The following is a 20277-nucleotide window of genomic DNA, read 5'->3' on the forward strand; positions in this document are numbered from 1 at the left end:
AAGCAATACATCTCTATTAACACAGGATAGGCTCTGGATGTTTGAGAGAAATGGGAGAAACCAACAAGTGGGCAGTTGAAAACTGCAAGCAATCCCAAAGCAAAGTTGGTGGCGGACGTTTTCAGTTGACTACACAGAAGCCATTCCTTCCTCCCCGCTGGGGTCCAAAGAGCCCCAGTTTACTCAGGACCCAGTTTAGCGGCAGGGTGAGTCCTGCTGGGGCTCCGCCAGGCACAGCTATCCCAACCCTTTTTTATTTTAATTCCTGAAAGAGACAGATCGGTTCCAGGGGAAAGTCTCTGTCAGTACAAGCAGCATCTGGAGGCACTGACACCTAAACGCATATATGTAAAATTTTATGTAGAAAATCTACAAGGTATCTCACATACAAATCTTCAACAAATGTATATGTCAGGCACTGCGCTACATGCTGGAGAAGGACAAGTAAGGCAGACACGTCCCTGCCCCATGGGCCCTAGAATGTGTTAGTTAACAATCATGTAAATAGATACACCATTCGTGGTGAGATAAGCACTGCGAAGGAAAGAAACAACACTATAAATGTGTATAACAGGAACTAATGAGGTCTGGGGCTGGCACAGGAGGCACAGGGAATGGGGTTACACGTAACAGCATGTGCAAAGGCCCTGGGGCACCACCGTGGGTCGTGTGTCCAGTGTTTGGGTACAGCCGATGGGTCATGGACACGATGTCTCAGGTAAAACCATAATAATGTTTGTAAACTGAAACAGGAGAGAAAGTCAGCGTGACTGGAGGCAGAGAGCTCAGGATGCAACCATGTGAGAGAAAAGCTTTGAAGGGGGTGGGCCTTTAGGGCCCAGTCTACGAATATTAGAAATTAAAGGATGGTTCCTTTACCCTTAAAGGAATAATAGAAAGCCTCTGGAGGATTATATATATATCATATTTCAGCTTTGAAATAAATAAAACAAACCACAAAAACCGAAGACTCAGCCTACAAAGGGAAATAGCTTGAAGAGAAGTCAGAGATCAGGACAGACAGAAGGGACTGCAGTGGCCCGGATGAGAGGCGCCTGCAACTTGGACCAGGGATAAGAGAAATGGTCTAACAGGAGGGAAGTTGAGAAGGTACGGTCATCCAGGTTCGCTAATGACGGCGATGGTGAGGGAGAGGAGATTCCCTGATGTGAAGAAGTGGGCGCCGGGAGGTCCAGTTCAGGAACACAGGCAGCAGGAGACCTGGTGATGGGGAAGAAGCAGGAGTTTGGCTTTGAATGTACTGAGTGTCCACATCCTGCCACATCACGAGGAGATGGCAGATGCCTAGCTTAGAGAGGTCTAGATCAGGGGGAGCACTGGGTAGTTAGTAATCAGGGTGGACATGGCAATTAGAGACTTGGATAAAATTGCTCAGGGGGAGAATAAAGAGGGAGACGAAAGGAATAGGTGAGTGAAAATGCACTCACATTTACAGCCTAAGAAACAGCCTCCTAGTCCCCCTAAATTGGTGTAAAATTTGTCTTCCTCCGGCGGGGGGGGGGGGGGGGTGGGGGGGTGGAGGCGTGTATTTGCCACCCCTATTATCTACTAGTGTGGTCTCAGCTCTACGTATACTGACTGAGAAGTGAAAGACTGCTTTCTTCAGAGAGAAGGACAATAGCAAATCCCCTCCACATTTGCACTAAGAATATGAGACAGGAAACAACAGGCAAGGGAACAAAGGGAGGCCATGAGCTGTCGAGTTGATGGCTTATTAAAAACTGAGGGAGGAGGGAGGAAAAATGAAAACTCGCCCTCCCTGCTACAGCCTCTAAAGCACTTCTGCGTGTGGCACCCCAGGTGCCATCCGTCAGGAAAATGATCTCTTGCAGAGAAGAATACGGCTGGTGTAAATAATTAATGAATAAAGGCAGAAACAGAATATGGAAGCGGGAGATGCTCTTGGAGGGACTTTCTGCGGGGAAGTTTCAAGCAGCACTAAACGATTTTTTTCTTTGATGGCCTTCCCAGCATTGTGTGTGTGTATCCTTTCATTTTCCAGGTTAAATTCTGAATATCATGGAAGAGTCTTATCTTTTTTTAAAAAATGCGTACTTTTAAGTGCTAATGAAGCCACTAGAGAAAGAATAAGATTATACCAAAGTCATCACTTAATACTTATGGGTCCTCAGTAAATTCACTCAGGGAAGAACAATCTAAGAAAGTCAACCCCTCGTCCTGGTGAGCACCGAACAACAACCAACGCCGGCAGTGGCCCGCCCGCCTTCACGGGGCTCTCCGGTGTTAGAACAACTCGGAAATATCTATTCCTAGAGACGATCGGAAGGACTCATGCGACAATATTAAGACTGCTCTCTACATCCCTCAGAAGGGCACATATTAAAGTCCTCACATCCAATAAACCATTTATTAACTGGTCTTCTTTTTTTATTTTTATTCCAACATACATTCAAAAGTCAGAGTTATAAGGAAATAAAACCACACTCCAGCCCTGTGTTTGATTGGACAATGAAAAGTGTGCTTAGTATTGGAAGGAATTTTTACTTCCACAGTATCAGAATAATTCCATGTCACTTCTAATTAAAATAGGGATACTCTGGTTTCTCTCCAGATCATACAAATCTTTCGCCTGTTCTAATTAAACTATCAGGGAAAAAAACCCTGATATTTATTGACTTTGTATGACAAGCTACATCTACACAGTTGTACATCAAAGTCAGGGATATTTCATTTAAAATTAGACACGTGGAAAACCAACCGCAGACACAAAAATGGTGAGCCTGAGATAGAAAGTTTGTAGTCAATTCTCGCAGTTACTGTTACCCCACTCCCCAACCAGTGAATCACACACTGCTCTTCAAGGTACTTTACAAGCTGCACTTACAAACTTGCATTACACTTTGTATCAGCTACCGAAAGCCAATTCACCAGAATAACTAATTTGTGTGTTAATTTATCATCTGATCCTACTTATTTTCCATGCTTCCTCAAAATTTATCAGTACCTTCAGAAACAGTGCTGTATATGAAATATGAAAAAAACAATTACCAGCAAACTTAGGCCAATGTGTTCACTCACTCAACTAGCATCATAACTACACAGTTAATATGTAATAAAGATGTTAGCAGCATAAAAGTATCTTTAGTTGCTATGAAAAACAATTTAGCTGAGGGCTCATCTGATGCTGTCACGTCACCTCTTAACCATGAAGTGGGCTATATATCTGTATGTCATTCTGCTCTATCAAAAGTCAAAAAGTTCACTTAATATAAACCTGAAAACACAAGAATACATTTTGTAACATTTTGAACAAAATTACCCCTGAATCTTTAAGTATATGTATTTTAGTTTTGCAGGGGGAACCCACCTTGGATCCTCAATTAAGAAAGTCCTACATTATGAGCATTTCCCATATGGCTTTGGGTAAATAACTTTTTAAACTCTAGGTGTCTTTAAAAATTAAGTTAATAATAATAATCAGGCATATAATAACAGATCTTAGTGTTCCTTTTGCAATGCTGAAATCGTTGCATAGAAGAAACCTTCGAAACGGGAAGGTGTGAGTCCACCTATATACATGGTCTCCATTCTGGCCCCTACTCCCAAATCCAAAGGAATTTCAATGCACAATGTAGAAATCCAAAGAAGCTCCCTTGTAAGTGACTTTCAGGGTGTGATAGACAGAAATATTCCACTCTCCCCCAAAGATGTTCATGTCCTAACCCCTGAAACCTATGACTATGTTACCTTATATGGCAAAAGGGACTTTACAGATACATTTAAGTTAAGGACCTAAAGTGGGGAGGTAGCCCGGATTATCCAGGTGGGTGGAGTGTAATCACAGGGTACGTAGGGAGGCAGGGAGTCAGAGTCAGAGAAGGAGGGAAGAGCCAGAGGGAGGGGAAGATGGATGGACGGACAGATGGATGGATGGGTGATAAAGAGAAAGACAGGTAGATGTATTTGTTACAGCAGCAATAGGAAATTAACGTCCAACTTACAGAGTTTGCTCAAGTCCATGAGGTAAACACTCCCGTACCCAGTTTGAAGCCGTGCCGTTAAATCCTGCTCACATCCAGTGGAGCCATTAAGAGCCACTTCAACACACTACCAGGTATAACTATGAAACGGCACTAACAACACAGGCTACCTGCAAAACCCTCCCCCACGACTCCCATGCGATTCTCATGAGGTCATTCATTTATCTTCAGTTTTCACAATTTCCTTCGGTTGACCCAGGTGCTGAGTAGCCAGGGCCCCAGTGTTGCCCTACTCCGAGCCCCTTTCACACCACGTGCCCGACAAAGACAGAGGTTCTGTCTGGGAAACCAACCACGCACCACCACCATACAGGTCCTGACCTAACCACACGGGGGCTTGGCCCAGAGATAATTCAGGAACAAATTTCTCCAGACAAAAGTCTTCATTGGTCCAAATGCCACAATTTCTGGTGTCCTGAATGTGGGGACAGTTGAAGGGCACGGTCACTGAAGCCAGCTCAAGAACAGGCCTCCTGTCTTGAAGGCACAAAAATTCTTGGGGGATCTTACAAAGCAGTTTTTGAGGAAGGACTCCTCAGAGGGCTACTGGATGGGAGCCTCCGTGTCAGTAAGCTAGAAACTGTCCAAAGGAGGTTTATAAAGAGAAGACAAAGAACTTCAGCCTCCTCATTTGGAATGAAGGAAAGAGAAGAACTCAGAATGGCACATAAAGAGCTGGATTATAACTTTTTAAAAAAGCGCTGTGTCCAGACACCCACCCAGCTGATTTTTATCCATAAGATGAGATCCTGGAATTGGTCCTAAGAAGCGCCCAGGCAGTGCCTCTAATCTGCGGCTAGGACCAGTGCCCCTCCACTCGGGTGACTGCCTGCCAGGACCCACTGACAATGACTTGAAACTTTGTTGGTTGTCACACTGGCAGGCGTATTACTGACATCTTGTGGGAAAAGGCTAGGGATGCTACTAATCATTCTACAAGGCACAGGGCAGCCCTCACAAGAGGACTCTCAGTCCAAACATCAATAGTGCCGCGTGGAGAGACCCTGAACTAGGCCCTGAACTAACCCCCGTGAGGGGTTCTTCACTTCCCGTCTTATTTCTATTTGTGGCAACAAAGTCTCTGACAATTAAGATGCTGTTGCAATGCATTATTTATTAATGATGACATTTCTGTATAGATCAGAGTATAGATCCTCACACTTTGTTTGTGCCAAGCAATAATTATTATTACACAAATGACAGCCTGTGTGGAAGGAAATTTTAAGAGGTTACCATTACATGGCATTCACTGTCGTTCTGTCTGCACCGGTTATATAGGAGTCTCTAAAAGAACTATTTTTTCAAATTGCTTCTTTAAATGTAATAAAATCATCCATACAAATTCAAATCCTCTTTATAATGATGTTTCTCTCCCAAAGAAATGCCACTTTTCATTTGTGTATTTTGTTATGACGTTTCCTGTACTATTTTCTTCAGAAAAAAAATATGTTTAGATTAAGTGAAGAATCTTCTAAGCAAAACTCTTAAAGTACTCAATGAATATTAAAAAAACCCACATTCTGATTTTAAAGTCTCTCTTCTCATTTACATTCTCTTTCTAATGTAAATGGTAATCCCTTCTAAAGTAACTAGGCCGGAACAAATTGCCAATCACAACTAACACACACTTAAATTGAAGAAGAAACACAAGCAGAAAAATATCTAATATTCAGTAGACTTTGGTTTCCTAAATTAATACTTGAAATGATTTTAATTATCCACAACAAAGGCTTGCTTGACCAATATAGTTTTTTATGGAAACTGATGAAACGATAAAATGAATGAAAAGAAAATTCACTTGGCAAAATCCATGAAGGCAAAAGTACCTGGTCTTTTCAGAAAACTTTGAAGAATACTGTTCAGACTGTAACATAAAATCCAGTACAGACTAATTAAGCTTCCCGCTGAAGTATATAAATGGAATTGCCCATTGACTTTATCTAGTCTTTTTTACTTTACATTCAAGATTAAAGAAAATGAAACTTTCTAAGAGTATCAAGGGAACAAGGACACAGAATTGGCAATTTATAGGTGCAGTCAAGAAATGTGTGTCTGTTCGAGGTGCTGTGTGTAGGAGGGTAGACAGCAAACGGGCTTTCCTCAGGGCCGACAGGTATGAATAAATTGGTATTTGTCCAGATTTCAGAAGGCAGTCATCTGGTTTACACCCAGTCTTCACCTAGACCTTCTTCTGAGGGTAGAGAGAATAGACAGTGGGCTGACCTGTGCACACTGCTCCATGGTGTTATGCAACTATAGGCAAGCAAAGCAAAAGAGTTTTAAGATGCAGAAGACACAAGATGCAGAAGATCAGACCGACAAGCAGAAATTATGATCATCGCTAGCCAACATTTGCTGTCACTGTGATCGAAGCATTGCGGATCATGTCACTTGCATCCTTACAGCAACCCTGTGAGATAAATACTGTTATTGGATGCTGTTTTATAGGTGTGGACACCGACATTTGAAAAGGTTAAACAAACTGTGCGTGGTTACATACGTAATCAGCAGTGGAATTGTGTTTTGGACCTGAATTTAGGCATGCTAGAGCCCTCTCTCTTAATCAGTCTGCTAGACCACTCCCATGGTTAGAGAGGGGGGAGGGGGGAGTGGAGGAGGTTGGAGCTGAGACATAATAAAAGTGGAACCCACCCTGTCAGAGTACCTACAGCTCAAAAGGAAGCTCAGCCTTCCCAGCATGCACCTGGTGGCACGCCCATCACAAGCACTGGTCCTGCCAACCACACTCAGACACAGATCACATGACTGGCCTGCTGTGGCCTCCAGACACAAGAGGCACACGACAATGTAATGTTCAACAAGTGCCTTGTTTTATTCTGAGCAGCGGCTTTGCTTTATGCTTCAGTTACACTAGCATTTGCCTGTGCTCAGGAGCCATTAGGACTCCTATGGGCTTAAAAGCGCCACATAAAATAAACTGATCATATTTGGACATATGCTCTGAATAGGCAATGGGAAAACCAGGCTCAATATGGACCCACCGAGATCCATTTCTGGGCTTCGTCAGTCCTCTTTAGTGCCCTGTCATCAAGTTCCAATGTGGTTCGCAATTTACACGCTTACGGAGTCTAACAGGCTACAACAACATTTATTCTGGCCGCTTTTAGTTGATCTGGCAGAGATGCCGACAGCAGCATCCCCATCCCTTGTCCTAGGATGAGGGATCTCGAATCACGTAATCCATCGAACACAAGGCACGGACTATGTCTTGAAGGGTTTAGAAAGTGGGTAAAATCACTGAGTAAGGCACTCACAAACCAAATGGGCCTTGAGTGCAGACAATAAGAAGGCCTGGAAGAGGGAGGGCTTTTGACTTTGTTGCTCTTCTTGGTATTTATGACAATGAGTATATTTAACACAGGGTTGAACAAATTCAAGTGAGAACTCACAAAGCCATCCTGTTGTCCACGGACAGCCTAAAAAGGCAGAATGTTTGGGAAGTAAAATTCTAAAAAGAGTGCCCCGAACCTGGAAATTAAGAATGCATTCCTTTCCAACCGAGGAGTGGTGACAGGCTCTTTATTGAGGTGACTTTCTGTAGAGTCCAGACACAAGGGCTATTCATAGAGCAACCAAGAAAAGCATGGAGCTGCCTAAAAATAATGATGACTCAACACCTAGAGGCTTCAGTGATGTAATGTTGTCAAAGAACACCCTCTCTCCTCACAGGTTGCAGTTTTAAAATAAGCAAGCTCACAGCTCACCTTCTGAGGAAAGCAAAAATTTCACACACTGAAGGAGAAAATTAGGACACATAGGTCACAGGTAGAATGTTCCATCCACACATCACCTGTTGCCTTGCCTTGGTTTGGAGAAGAAGTCACTGCCACGGTCAAAGCCACCCTCACCCATCAGGTGTCCTTTCAAAACAGGTCCTGTGAGACAGGACAACAATGCTTTTTATAAGAGGCAGGCCTGAAATCTCCTGTCCTCAAGCACCTGCGTGGCAAAGGATGGGTCTGCATGGAGACTCTTGCACAGGTGCAAGGCACAGCTCAAAACTAAGAACAAAAGCACATTCCAGAGCCTTCTCTCGCCCCTCTCAGGGTGCCCAATGCCTGAGCTCCTGGAATATGCTGCATCCACCTCCATCTCTCACTTCACCAGAAAACATTAAGCTTCATGAGGGCTTGGATCTCACTCAGCTTGATACTCCCAGTTCCAAGAGCAATAATTGTTAAATAATTGATGACTGGATTGATTGGTTGTTTAATGCAGTACTTTTTCCCTTTGCTAGCATATTCATGAGTCACTGCCCTTCTCTGGGTATGTAGATCCTGTATCTCAGGTTATCTTAGGATATAGCTTCAGTATATTTTAGAATATAATGTCTCCTAGGGTTACATTCATTAAAAAGAGAATTCTTGATCAGAAATTAGCCTTCAAATTCCAGAAGACGCTCGACCATCGCAGCAGATGCTTAGGGACAGGAAGTTGCTTGCACCACAAAGTCAGTCTGCTTGCTTTGAAGGCTTGTTCTGTTCAGCAAGGAACAAAGCAAGAAACAAAAGTTTGAGGGTCAGGCTGGGTGCATTACAAATTGGTATAATAAAAGAATCTGCATTTCATCTAACACATCCGATGGAGTGTTTCTTTTTCAAGGAAGGCAAACTCGTTGCAGCAATGCCTTCATCACGTATTTCTGGAATCCCCAAAAGTCTGTTCCCAGCCTCCACAAGAAAACCATTCCTGTTATTTTGCAGGTCTTTCTCATCTTGGCATTTTTGTATATGTCGTTTTTAAGTAAAAGTAATTTTACTGGGGTTGGTTACCCACCTGAAACACCATGTACATGACTCTGAATGACCTGTCTCCACAACTTCAAACCCACCCTGAATACAAATCCACCCTGAATACAGGGCTTTGCACAGATCAGAGCAATGCAAAGAACATGCTATTGGTAGTGCCAGAAGAGAGTCCCTTTGAAAGGCACCCCACTTACACAGCAGTGTGAACTCAGAGATGTTTCTTTAGGGGAAAGATAACCCGCTAGAGGTGAGTGCCCGGTTGTCGAAAGGAAGCAGGTCAAAGGCAGAGCTAGGAAACCAAATGTGCTCAGTTTCTCATCCTCTTTCTCAACCATGGTGTCCCCATAATCCCAACTCCCACGTTAGTGCAGCACTGTCTATAGGAAGTAGACTTAATGGAAACCAGTTATCAGTGACAAATTCTGACACCGAAGACGTAGTCCTCTGGAACTTTCAAAGGAAGCTATTGGAAAAGCTAACCTCCTTTTCTCGTCTATGACCCTTGCAAAACCTTGAACTCCATCTACACAGCAATAAATTTAAGTGGTCTTCTGGTCCAAGTTTTGTACTGGACGGAACACAACACCAACAAGGAAAATAATCTGAGGGAAAAAATTAAATCTCAGGGGTCAGGCATTGAAACCACAGCACCTTCCCATGAAATACTTTGGCTCTAGGCCTTTAGGGTTCAAAATTAGACTAATTTACAATATTATGAAGACAAACACACATTACTCAAATGATTTATATGTGTTGATTTCTCATCAATTAATATTAGACTAAAGATCAGATTTAAGAAACAAACTTCAGATGTAGTTAGTTATGGGACCAGGTGCCCTTCTAAAAACACACAGCTCCCACCCACGTGCTGTAGGAGATGTTGTTAACTGTGATTGCCAAGTTACACTTTTTCCCTGAAGGTGTTTAAAAATGATTCTCCCGAACAATGGCTTACAGGAAAAAAACTGCATGTATGTTATTCTAAAACACATAATCTACAAACTCAGGTGATTTTTCCCACTTATAGTGGAAATTCAAACATCTGCAAAGTGTACCCTTAGTGACTCCTGGCCAGCCTCCTCCTATGTACAAAAATAATGGTTAAATTCTCATAAACATATACACAAAGTTCAATCAAATAATTCTGAATTTTCTTACATTACAACTATACATAATTAGGTGGATACAGAATATCAAGACCAGTAAAGTGTAAATAGAGTGACTATGACTATTAATTTTTAATTTGAGCTTCCTGGAAGCCTAAAAAAAAAAGAGAAACGTAAGTTACATAATTTTGTTAGTGGGAAAAATGGCAGTTATCCAGGGTAAACGAAGTTTTCTTGGCACTATGTCTCATCACAGGAACCTTGCACGGGGAGCAGTGAACAACACATACCCTACAACAAATGCAGAAGCAGTTCCTATATGGCAAAGGCTGAAATTAAACTTTCCAAAGCCCAAGGTGAGGATAGAAAAACACAACTTCATCAGGATTCTACAAAGAGCTGGCTAGGTTAAGCCTTTCTTCCAACTTCCACAGCACATGTACCATCTGGGGATAGATGCTTTCAGGAGACCTTCTTCCTTACTTGGACCGGAGGTAGGCAATCACAGGCTTGGGTGGTGGGGAGGGGAATGAGGGAGAGTGAGGACGCGGAAACTCGTGTTTACCAAGAAGATCTAGCGTGGTACCACCTTCTCCACCCATTTCACCCCATTCAATCACATAGCGAACCTATATAGAAGGTATGGCCAACCCTGTTTTATAAAAGAGGGAACTGAGACTCAGAGAAGTTGAGTTAGTCAAGGTCACGTAACTAGTATGCAGTCGAGGCAGGATTTGGACCCAATCCCTTCTGAATCCAGAGTCCTTTCACTGGGCTCTTCTATTGTCTGTTAAGCGTCCACGTGACATCTAGACCTGTGTGAAACACTACAGGACACAGAAGAATGACCAGCTTGCTCTGCTGCCCTCAAGATACAGCATCCGGCAGAAGTCATGTCATTAAGACTGGTTGGTAGGGTATGTGAAGGTCTCGCACGAGACAGCAATGTGAAGCTTTCACCTAAAGTGTCCCATGGTGTGCAGAGTGAGATATTGTTATGGTACAGAACTACATGCTCATGATTTTGTAACAAAAGATTTTAGGTCATTAAAAAGGGGCATTGTTTGTGCCAGACCCTGTACTTACAATCACCCAGCGGGCAGGTGAGACCAGGCCATCAGCAAGGCAGTGTGCTCTGTGTACGCACAGCACAACAAATGAAGTCATTTCAAGTTGATAATAGCTACATTTTTGGAGGTGAGGAAGAGTAGGCTTTAAACAAAGCATAAGATGATATTTCAACACGTTTGATGAAAAACCTTAACTGTGTCGTGTCTCTACTCAGTGGGCCTCCCCCTGGAAACACTGACAAAGATCACAGTGTCTCTGTTCGAAACAATGGCTATGCTGTATAATATAACATCCCCAGCAAAATAGAACATTGCCAAAATATTACCAGAAACTGATCAAACTTAAAAAAAAATAAACTATACATGTTCTGTTTCTCTATGTACTTTCTGCTTAAGAGGTAGAAGGGTACAGTTGAACACTGTATGCATAATATTAGAAAGGAGTAAATAAGCATGAAATACAAGCAGCACAGTAGTAACCCCACTCTCATGAAGTAACTGTCCCACAGTATTACTGGAATCGGCACTCAGCTTATCTATATCACACTGATCTCCTCCACTGAGCCAAATGTCAGGTCGCTGTGAAGGACACGCTGATGGAGTTTTAAAGCTCAAGTCCAAATCCCCTGACTTTCTCTGGTTATCTCTGAGCTGATCAAGAACTCCAGGACTACTGAACTGAGTCTGGAATCCAGAGAGTCAAGGAAGTCAGGGCGAAACCCGTGCCATTTCACCTTTTGAGAGTGAAAATAATAATAATAATAAAGCTTATTTTCCCCCATTCTTCCTCTGGGCTCCATCTCTGAAATGGTCTCTGAAAAATGAAAGTTCTCAGGCAACAGAACTTAATAGTTAACTTTGAGTTTGTGTGTCCTTTTAAATTTGAGATACTGAAAATTATCTCATCACCACTGGGACATTGTAATGGCTGGTACACTTCTCAAGGGCTCCCAGCCCCAGGGGGGAGCGTGGAGGACGGAATCCAGACGGCCTGGCGCTGTCAAGCCACGCACAGCTGCTCAGGGCTTCGTCCATGCCTTCAGCCCAGTGGAAAGGGCACCTTTTTTCCAGTTCCCCTTTGTTTCCCCAGGCAGGATAACGTAAGACTGCTTCTGTGTGGGGGGCCACTTTCTACCAACTCACGGAGCCACTCTACAGGCTCGCAGCAGCTCTGACGGAAACCGTAAGAAGTGGCTCCTAAGGACCTTCATTTGTCCAACAAGGGACAAGAGCTCCACATCCCTCTTTACTACCGTCCCAGACTGATTAAAACACGGCAGCTGTTTTTCTCCAGATGCCACTGAGAATATACGCTCACCTGCTCCTGGGCACAGAAACCAGATACTTTCAACTGTGTAGGCATCAGGCTTAATTCTTCCCACTGCCTCAGTTACTTCCAGGGAGCAGTGTGGGATATTGAGAGTGGCTGTCAGCTCCAGAGCCCCAGGGGATCACTCAGTGCTGGGGAGAAGCAAGACACTAAATACAACTCTGGAATATTTTCATCACTTTAAGAAAGGTTAAGGTTCTAGGGAATGTCCTACAGCAGCTTTCAAACTGGCCCCACGCTGAGCCTCTCCTCTGGCAGGTGTCCCCAAGTGATTAGCAGTGACTAATTATGGCTCCCAGTCACCGCCCAGAGAAAAGAGAACACGGGACCAACTTACTGAGTACAACGACATGCACTGTCTGTTTACAATTTTAACATTCTGTAAAACAACAGAACAGTCTGTGCATGTCACTTCTACCTATAAAAGATGAAAAACACAAGTGAAACAGTGAAACTCCTAAGCATTCCTTGAATGTCCGGTGTCTAATTTAACTGTTACCTGCCTTAATATTTAAAATGAATGCTTGATTGCCATTTCCCCACCCTCAGGTCATAACAGTTCACTTTTATCTTTTTCACCTATACTCAGGGACACTTAAACTACAGTTTATTATCATCTGCTTGCTCATCCTTTGCTACATATCCTTAGCATGAATTTTTCAACCAGCCAAAATCATGCCCATAACAAAGGTTTTCCAAAGTCCTGAGTTTCAGCTTTGCTTGCTGCCTTTTCTTTTTCCTTTTCTTCTGTAAGAGTAGTTAGAGAAGAGAAACATGTGCTTAAGACATTTCTCACTTTTTACTTACTTGGCTTCCTAAATACGTCAGTCACCTCTAAAATATTTAAAGTCTATGTAAATATAAACTGACATATAGAACACATTTACTCATCTGACTATTGTATCTTAACTAGGAGAATGATTTGCACTCAGTGCATCTATTATATTTAGTGTGAGTCTTACTGTTGAATCATCTGGGTTCTCTCTTCCTAACATTCCTTTACTTGAAAATTCATGCTAATGGACAGCCAACCTCACTTCTAGGAGGCTCAATTCAGTATTTATTGAGTACCTCCTGTGTGTCAGTCCCGGTGCAAGGTGCTGGAAATACAAAGAGGACAGAGAGACAAAGAGGAATTCAATTTGTATTTCATTCCTTCAAGGAAATCAGAGTCTGGAGAAAGAAAAAATGCAAATGAAGAGAAGCACACTGTTTTACAATGGGTGCTCCAGAAACCTGAGCCTGGAGCAGGCACTGTCTCCCCAGGACCCAGACGGCTCCACTGGCGGGAAGGAGGCGAGGGATGGGCAGCAGGAGCAGGGACAGCAGGTCAAGGCCCGAGGCTTCAAACTGTACACACTCAAAGGAGGAGCCTCCAAGATCGTTGGAGTTTGGTTTGGGAAGGCCATACAGGCAGGATCCAGGCACAGAGCTCATCCGGGCTCCAAAGCGTCTTTTGTTTCCGATAGACATGGGTGTCGTGTTGTGGGGAAACAGATTTAATGACTCTTCCTGACGCCACTGCCTTTCCAGATTTTGGAGATGAATTCATTCTTCTTTTTGAACATGGAGTATGGGTGCATTTTTATATATCCTATAGGTCCAAAGCCTGCTGTCTAAAATTTGTGAGGCCTGATATGTTTGGGATTCAGAATTTGGGGATTTGGAGATGAAATATGTACATATGCTGCACCCCGGGTGGTGCCCCAGCAAGGCCTGGGGCAGCCCCCAGCAGTTAAAGACGGGAGTATTTCTGCAGAGAGACGGCTGCATATTCACACTAGAAGGAGTGTTTCATTAGTACAGGCTAGATTTTGAATGAATTAGGTCAAGCAAGGTGTTTTTTCCAAAATGGGTTATGAAGAAAGGCGCGGTTTTCAGTTTTCAGCAGTGCAGATAAGGACTCGTGGACCTGCAGCCATAAAGTACAAAGGACATATTCACATTTCTCTGCAAACTAAAGCAGAGGCAAGTCTTATGTGGAGAATAAAGAAAAATCACAAATCATCAGGTTCAACTTCGGAAACCCTGAGGGAGTCCTGCTAATGCTGCCAACGTGAGACTGGATCGTTGCCACCTCAGCCCAGCTCAGGAAGGACCTGGGTTCTCTTTAGTGGTCATAATGAATGAGAAATACACACCTTTGAACATCAGAATTCCCCCAGCCACTCACAATGCATGCAGATGATTCATTTATGAGAAGCACAAAGTCTAAGAGACCGGTAGAGCTAGGTCTCTTATCTTATGCTCATTCTGGTAGAATGTATTCTTAATGGTTAGCAGAAATGTCCTGTTATTTTTTTTAAAAAACCTAACAAAAAACAACAACAAAATGTGTGCATATTTGTGTGTGTACGTGTGTTTAAGGCAATGAATATAGCTGAAAACTCAAGCTCTGTGCCGATGATATCCAGCCATGTAATACAAAAAAAAAATAGAGACATTTATTGAAGATACAAGGTACAGGGAACACTGTACATAGGACAATGATGCTTCAGTCCCCTTCAAAGTAGGCACCTTGGGACCTCACACAGTTCTCCCAATTGCCATCAGCTGCCCCATCATATTTTCCTGAATCTCACTGATGGTCTGAAATCTTTGGGGAAAAGCCAGAAGTCTCAGGGTGCCAAATCTGGGTCACTAGGGGCGCTGAGTCACCTGAGTGGTTTGATGTTTCACAAAAAACTGCATGAGTAGTGGTGCATGAACAGATGCATCATTGTGATGAAGCTGCCAATCACCAATTACCCATAGCTGCAGCCTTCAGAATCATCTGAATGGTTTCTGCAGAGGACTGTTCAAACTTAACACAAAATTTGATTTAGATTTGTTGTTCTGTTTGCTCAGTCATTTTGAATGCAAGGGCCACACAGTACATATGCTCACTCAACGGTGTCTACTGTCCCCACTGACTAGTACAATGATGGCATCATTGTTCACATGCACACACTCCAGGCTGCCAGGTTACATCAATGTTGTGCAAACCATTCTCGTTATATTAACAATGGCTGGACTTTCTCTGGACAGACCTCGTATATTAAATGCCCTTTGCATTTAGCACCACTTTGAGCATTTATTGTTTAATTGTTTGCTCATTTTGAATCGTTTTCTCTTGACAGACTTTAAATCAATGAATTTATGCTATCTGGTTCACCACTTCATCCATAGGGCCAAGTACCATGCCTGTTTTCAATAAATATTGATATATCGAGAGGCAATACTGCAATGTTTAAAACCACAGACTCCATCACTTGGCAGCAAGGTTTGAACTCCTGGTTTCCTACTACCAGCTGTGAGACCAGGGGCAGCCTCTCCTTGCCGCCGTGTCTCCATCTGAAAAATGGGGATATGTACTGTAGCAACATAGATAGACTAAGTCATACTCTAACAACAAACCCCCAAATTCCAGTGGCTTAAAGCAACAAAAGCTTTTTTATCTTGTCACAGTACATGTTCATCATAGGCTGGCCACAGTTCTCTGTGTAATCCTTGCCCTTACTCCATGCAGGACCCAGACTGCCTGAGCAGGCACTACCTGGCACAATGCCAGTTGCTCTTGTGCAATGAAAAGAACATCCTTCAGGATCAAACACTGGTAATTAAATGCTTGCTCTGAAAGTGACATAGGTCATTTCTGCTTACACATTGTGCAGAACTAGCCAGAAGGGTCCAGGGAACACACCTTGCCATGGGCCCAGGAGGTAGAGAGGCAGAAAGACACCATCCTCCTAGAGTTATCAGGTCAATGGAAGGACTTAGTGCCCATAAAGCACTAAAGGATTTTATGCTTTATAAGTGTTTGTTGCTGCCATTATTATTATTGTTGTTGTTGTTGTTGAATTCACATTTTTAAGCCCATTATAAAGACCCCTTTCAGGTTTCTCTGTATTAAATTGAACTTGATGAATGGTGGTTGTTTCACTTCTCTCCTTAGGTATCAGTGAGTGCCAATGACCCATTGAGCACACCCTTCCCTATCTTTAGTCCGAAGAGAGAGCAGCCCACAGGACCCCCCCACCCCCAGCTCACCTGTGTCGAGATGAATTTTGCAGCCCAGCTGGGCACAGAAAGGCAAACCCAGAGGAGCATGCCAAAGACAAATGAACCCTAGTAACTTTTAGGTGTTGTAAGCTGTGAACATCCTTGTTCTAAATGTGTTTCATACAAAAATATTTACGCTTCAAGCTGCAGCATGCAAACAGCAATCTGTATTTATGGATTTCAGATGCCAATTTCCTCCAGCTCTGGTTCTCCTTTGTGTTATATAAACAAATTTCAACCATCTGGACCACAACAAGCCACACTGAAGAATGCACACACTCTTTGCAAAAGCATCAAATCACAATACAATCTCAGAATTCTGCCTCACAGAAAAGGAGTGGACATCAAGGCCCTGGCAAAGCTCTGAAAAGTGTTCTGTCAGAACTTAGAACTTAAATAGGATAGCAAAAATGAGCATGTCAGTATTCTTCACTCTGATAAGCAGAAACAAACATAACCAGAAGATCATGTTGTGGGGTGTTACCTAGTACCCCCCACATTACCTCAAAAAGAAAAAGGGCTTGGAACAGTGTCTCAGACAGGTGGGAGAACAGAGAAGAGATTGCCGAGAGACTCATTCGTGAGAGTCAGAAGCAGAAACACTCATTGTTATCCTACCAAGAAAATTAAAAAGTATGCTTTATAAGAATTGCAAGAAACAAGCTAAGCTTTGACCCATCAATATCAAGAAACAACGAACTGAAAATAGGTTGTGCCCGCCCCCCAAAAAAGGATTCTGCCAAAACAAGTCATACATGTGTCCTATCTACCCACCTGGACCTCTGAAATGAATATTAAGCATCTTTCCACTGCCTATCTCCCTGATATAATTCCAGGCTGCTACTGTAGGCATTCTCTCTCAAAGCCAAATATTTTAGACAATCACCACGGCCAGCCTTGCCTACTGGCAAATTCAAGTGCTCAAAAGGCTTCTTGCTTTTTTTCCTCTCTGCCTAAAAATATCTCCCCACCAATTTAGCACAATGTCCAAAATGTTCACCCTTCAGGAAAGATAGCTATCTTCAGACTTTGAGGCTCACATTCATGAACTTTGAATATTATGGGAAGAAGGTCCTGAGAAAATGGTATATAAAACAATGAGGTTTATTCAGATAGTGAAAAAAATTGAAGTAAAGAGAAGAATTAAAGGCCTGGAACTTGAAGAGAAATATGTGCTAGTAAAAATGAGGAGCCGGCGGGAGTCTCCCTAAACATTTTTTCTCTAGAATCCCAGTGATCACACCTGGTGGTTATTGCCAATGCATATGGTTTCTGATAATCTTGCTTTATTGCCCTTAAACTGGGTATATATAATGAAATCGAAACATCAGATTATTTGGTATTCCTAGAGAACCTCCATTTTCTGTCCGATTTAATAAGTTTAATTATGTAGATATTGGCTAATTATAAAATTCACCTCCTTGGCTAAAAAAGATGTGATCTAAATAATCTGAACCCGGTTCCATCGAACCACATACATATATCTGATTGATTTCCCATCAATATTTTATCCAGGTCATTTTAAAACCAAACACTATTTGTCGAGATGCAATGTACCAACTTTGTATTCAAATTAAATAAGACAATTTTGTAATCCATGATTCAGTCACAGGTGAGAATATCAAAGTAGATATGGGCAAATTCCCAAGAACTCTCCCCAAGCCTCGGTCTTTCCACGTGACCAATTCCAGTTCGGTTGGCCAGCCATTCTTCAACATTGATCCTAAATGAGACTAGTTCCTTCCTAGTTTTGTCGTTTTAATCTACAGAGAGATATTTAACCAGGAAAGAATCAGAATCCCCATTAAACCTCTAAGGAAAACCCTTCCAATTGTTAACATTTAAATAAATACATGATAAAATGAGAAAATATGAAACCTTGTTTCACAGTTAGTGTCAGATAGATTTCAGGAGAAATTACGTGCTTGAGTAAATTATAGCCTGTGTTGTAACCTGATTATAATCTAAGAGTTAAATTCTCAGTTTCTGTCAAAGAGGCTATGTGCTATTTTCTTATTTAAAATAGTCTGGTGACCCCAGCACTGGAGGTCCTAATCACATCTAAGAACTTGGACTTCAAGCTATTTTTCAGTCCATTTTTCCAATTATTCCATTCTAAAACAATATCATTATAAAACTATCTTTAAATGGCTTGAAGTAGAATCCTCTGGACTATCAGAATTGCTTACAGAATCAATAAAATCCAGAAAAAACACTTCCAGTAACTGTTTGCAAACAACAGAGCTTGAACTTGGCAATTGGCAAAAACAGTTTGTGAAACAGCAATCACAAATTCTACCTTACATCTGACACAGGGCCACATACTTTAGTTTTAGGAAAAAAAGGCTCTTCCCTCAAAAATATTGGCCAGGTTTTATGCCATAGGATAATAGTGGACATTTACAATGAGAAATCCATGAACACAAGGCAAGGTTGGATCTATTTAGACATCACACTTAAAGGTCAGAAAATGTTGAAATGAAAGATCCCCAAACAGAATAGTTACTCTGATTTCCAAGAATACTTATCCTAAATCAAGTTTGACTCTTCAAATGGAAAGCTTCATTTTCTAGAAAAGGCTGGCACGTAGACAACCCCATTCCCCAGTCATTGCAAATCAAGGAGTTAACCACTTTCGTTCAAATTCTAATAACACACACATAACAATTCCACCCACTGTGGTATCAGTGGGCAAGACTCCGAGGGCCAACCAACTTACCTTTCCTCTAACTGCTGCAGTGCTCGGATAAAAGCTATTTTTAGAATATTCACCCAACTGAAGGAGGGGTAGGGATGATGGAGAGCATGTGCTGTTTTGAGAAAGGCAAATTACGTTGTTGGCATAATAAGAAAAAGTAATTTGTTTTTAATGACATCTGTTAACTAGCCCGAGGGATATCACCTGCAGTCACTATTCCTTGCACCACTTGTTAGGTAGGCCTGAGTCACAGAGGACCAGATCTGACTCCACACATTCTCATCCACAACCTTGTCATGTGTACCCGCAAAATTAGCTGATCATAGAGCAGGCTTTTCTCCTCCTGCTCTGCATGCCAAGAACAAAGCTAGCTAAACATTTTCAACCACTTCAAAACATCAATCACAAATGAGCCATGGAAATATTTTGGGACAGAGCCATGCAGCTCCCTCCACAAGTCTCAGGAGGAGCAAAGTCTTCTTACCTTGCTCTCTTCTCCTTCAAACACGGACTGGTGAACGTTGCATGCAAACAAGGAGTTGGGGAGGTCATTGAAGTCAGTGATGGCTTGAAAGGCCTCCTCCGCAAAACACTGAGTTACAGCCCAGTCTCTGTCTATGCAGCAGAGCAAGAAAAGGCCTCCGTCTTCTGGGATGTGCCCTTGCTGCTCCGGGCTCCTCATGCCAATGAAGTAAGATTCTCCTCTCATTCCTGAGGAGGCAAAGATGGATGAATGTCAGAGTAGAACTCGATGATCCCTTAAAACCTGGTGTTTAGGTGGCTGTACTGGAATGTCTGCAGCAGAGCAGGGGAGAATGATTAAGAAGGGAATTGGGGGGGACTATTGGAAGTTTGGAGACCCAGCAAGTTCCTATTATCCCCTTGACCTCTGAGTCACAATTTCCCATATAGCTCTGCTTCTGGGCAAGAATCCAGTCAGTGTAATGGGGGAAAAGAAAACACCAAAACAAAAAGCACTTAACCTGGATAACAGCTGGAGGCCAAGGGTTCTAGCTGAGGTGCCCAGTGTTTACTAGACTTGGACCTGGGAAAGTTACATAAGTTCCTTGAGACTTTGCTCCCTTTACAAGAATCAAATTGACTCAACCAAATTGCACTTGGGAAAGTGCTTTGATAAGTTACATGATGAATTATATACCACTACCACTAATGCCTAACCTTCATTGAGTGCCAGGAACTGTTCTAAATGATTTACATGCATTAACCTACCCATTTAACCT

The 20277-nt window shown here is 42.5% G+C and overlaps 1 protein-coding gene across 2 annotated transcripts in view; it reads right to left on the reverse strand.

Moving 5' to 3' along the window:
• Positions 1 to 20277, reverse strand: part of RCAN2 (regulator of calcineurin 2) — a 260809-nt gene that overhangs the window by 190799 nt on the left and 49733 nt on the right. For both annotated transcript variants that reach the window (XM_037054229.1, XM_037054235.1), the window contains exon 2: positions 19521 to 19747. In XM_037054229.1, the coding sequence (XP_036910124.1) occupies positions 19521 to 19745 (225 nt within the window). In that variant the 5' untranslated portion in view covers positions 19746 to 19747. The remainder of the gene's footprint in view (positions 1 to 19520; positions 19748 to 20277) is intronic.

Source organism: Sturnira hondurensis, unplaced genomic scaffold (genome assembly GCF_014824575.4).
Source record: "Sturnira hondurensis isolate 20B ecotype Veracruz unplaced genomic scaffold, ASM1482457v3 Scaffold0000880, whole genome shotgun sequence".
In the NCBI taxonomy this organism is placed as follows: domain Eukaryota; kingdom Metazoa; phylum Chordata; class Mammalia; order Chiroptera; family Phyllostomidae; genus Sturnira; species Sturnira hondurensis.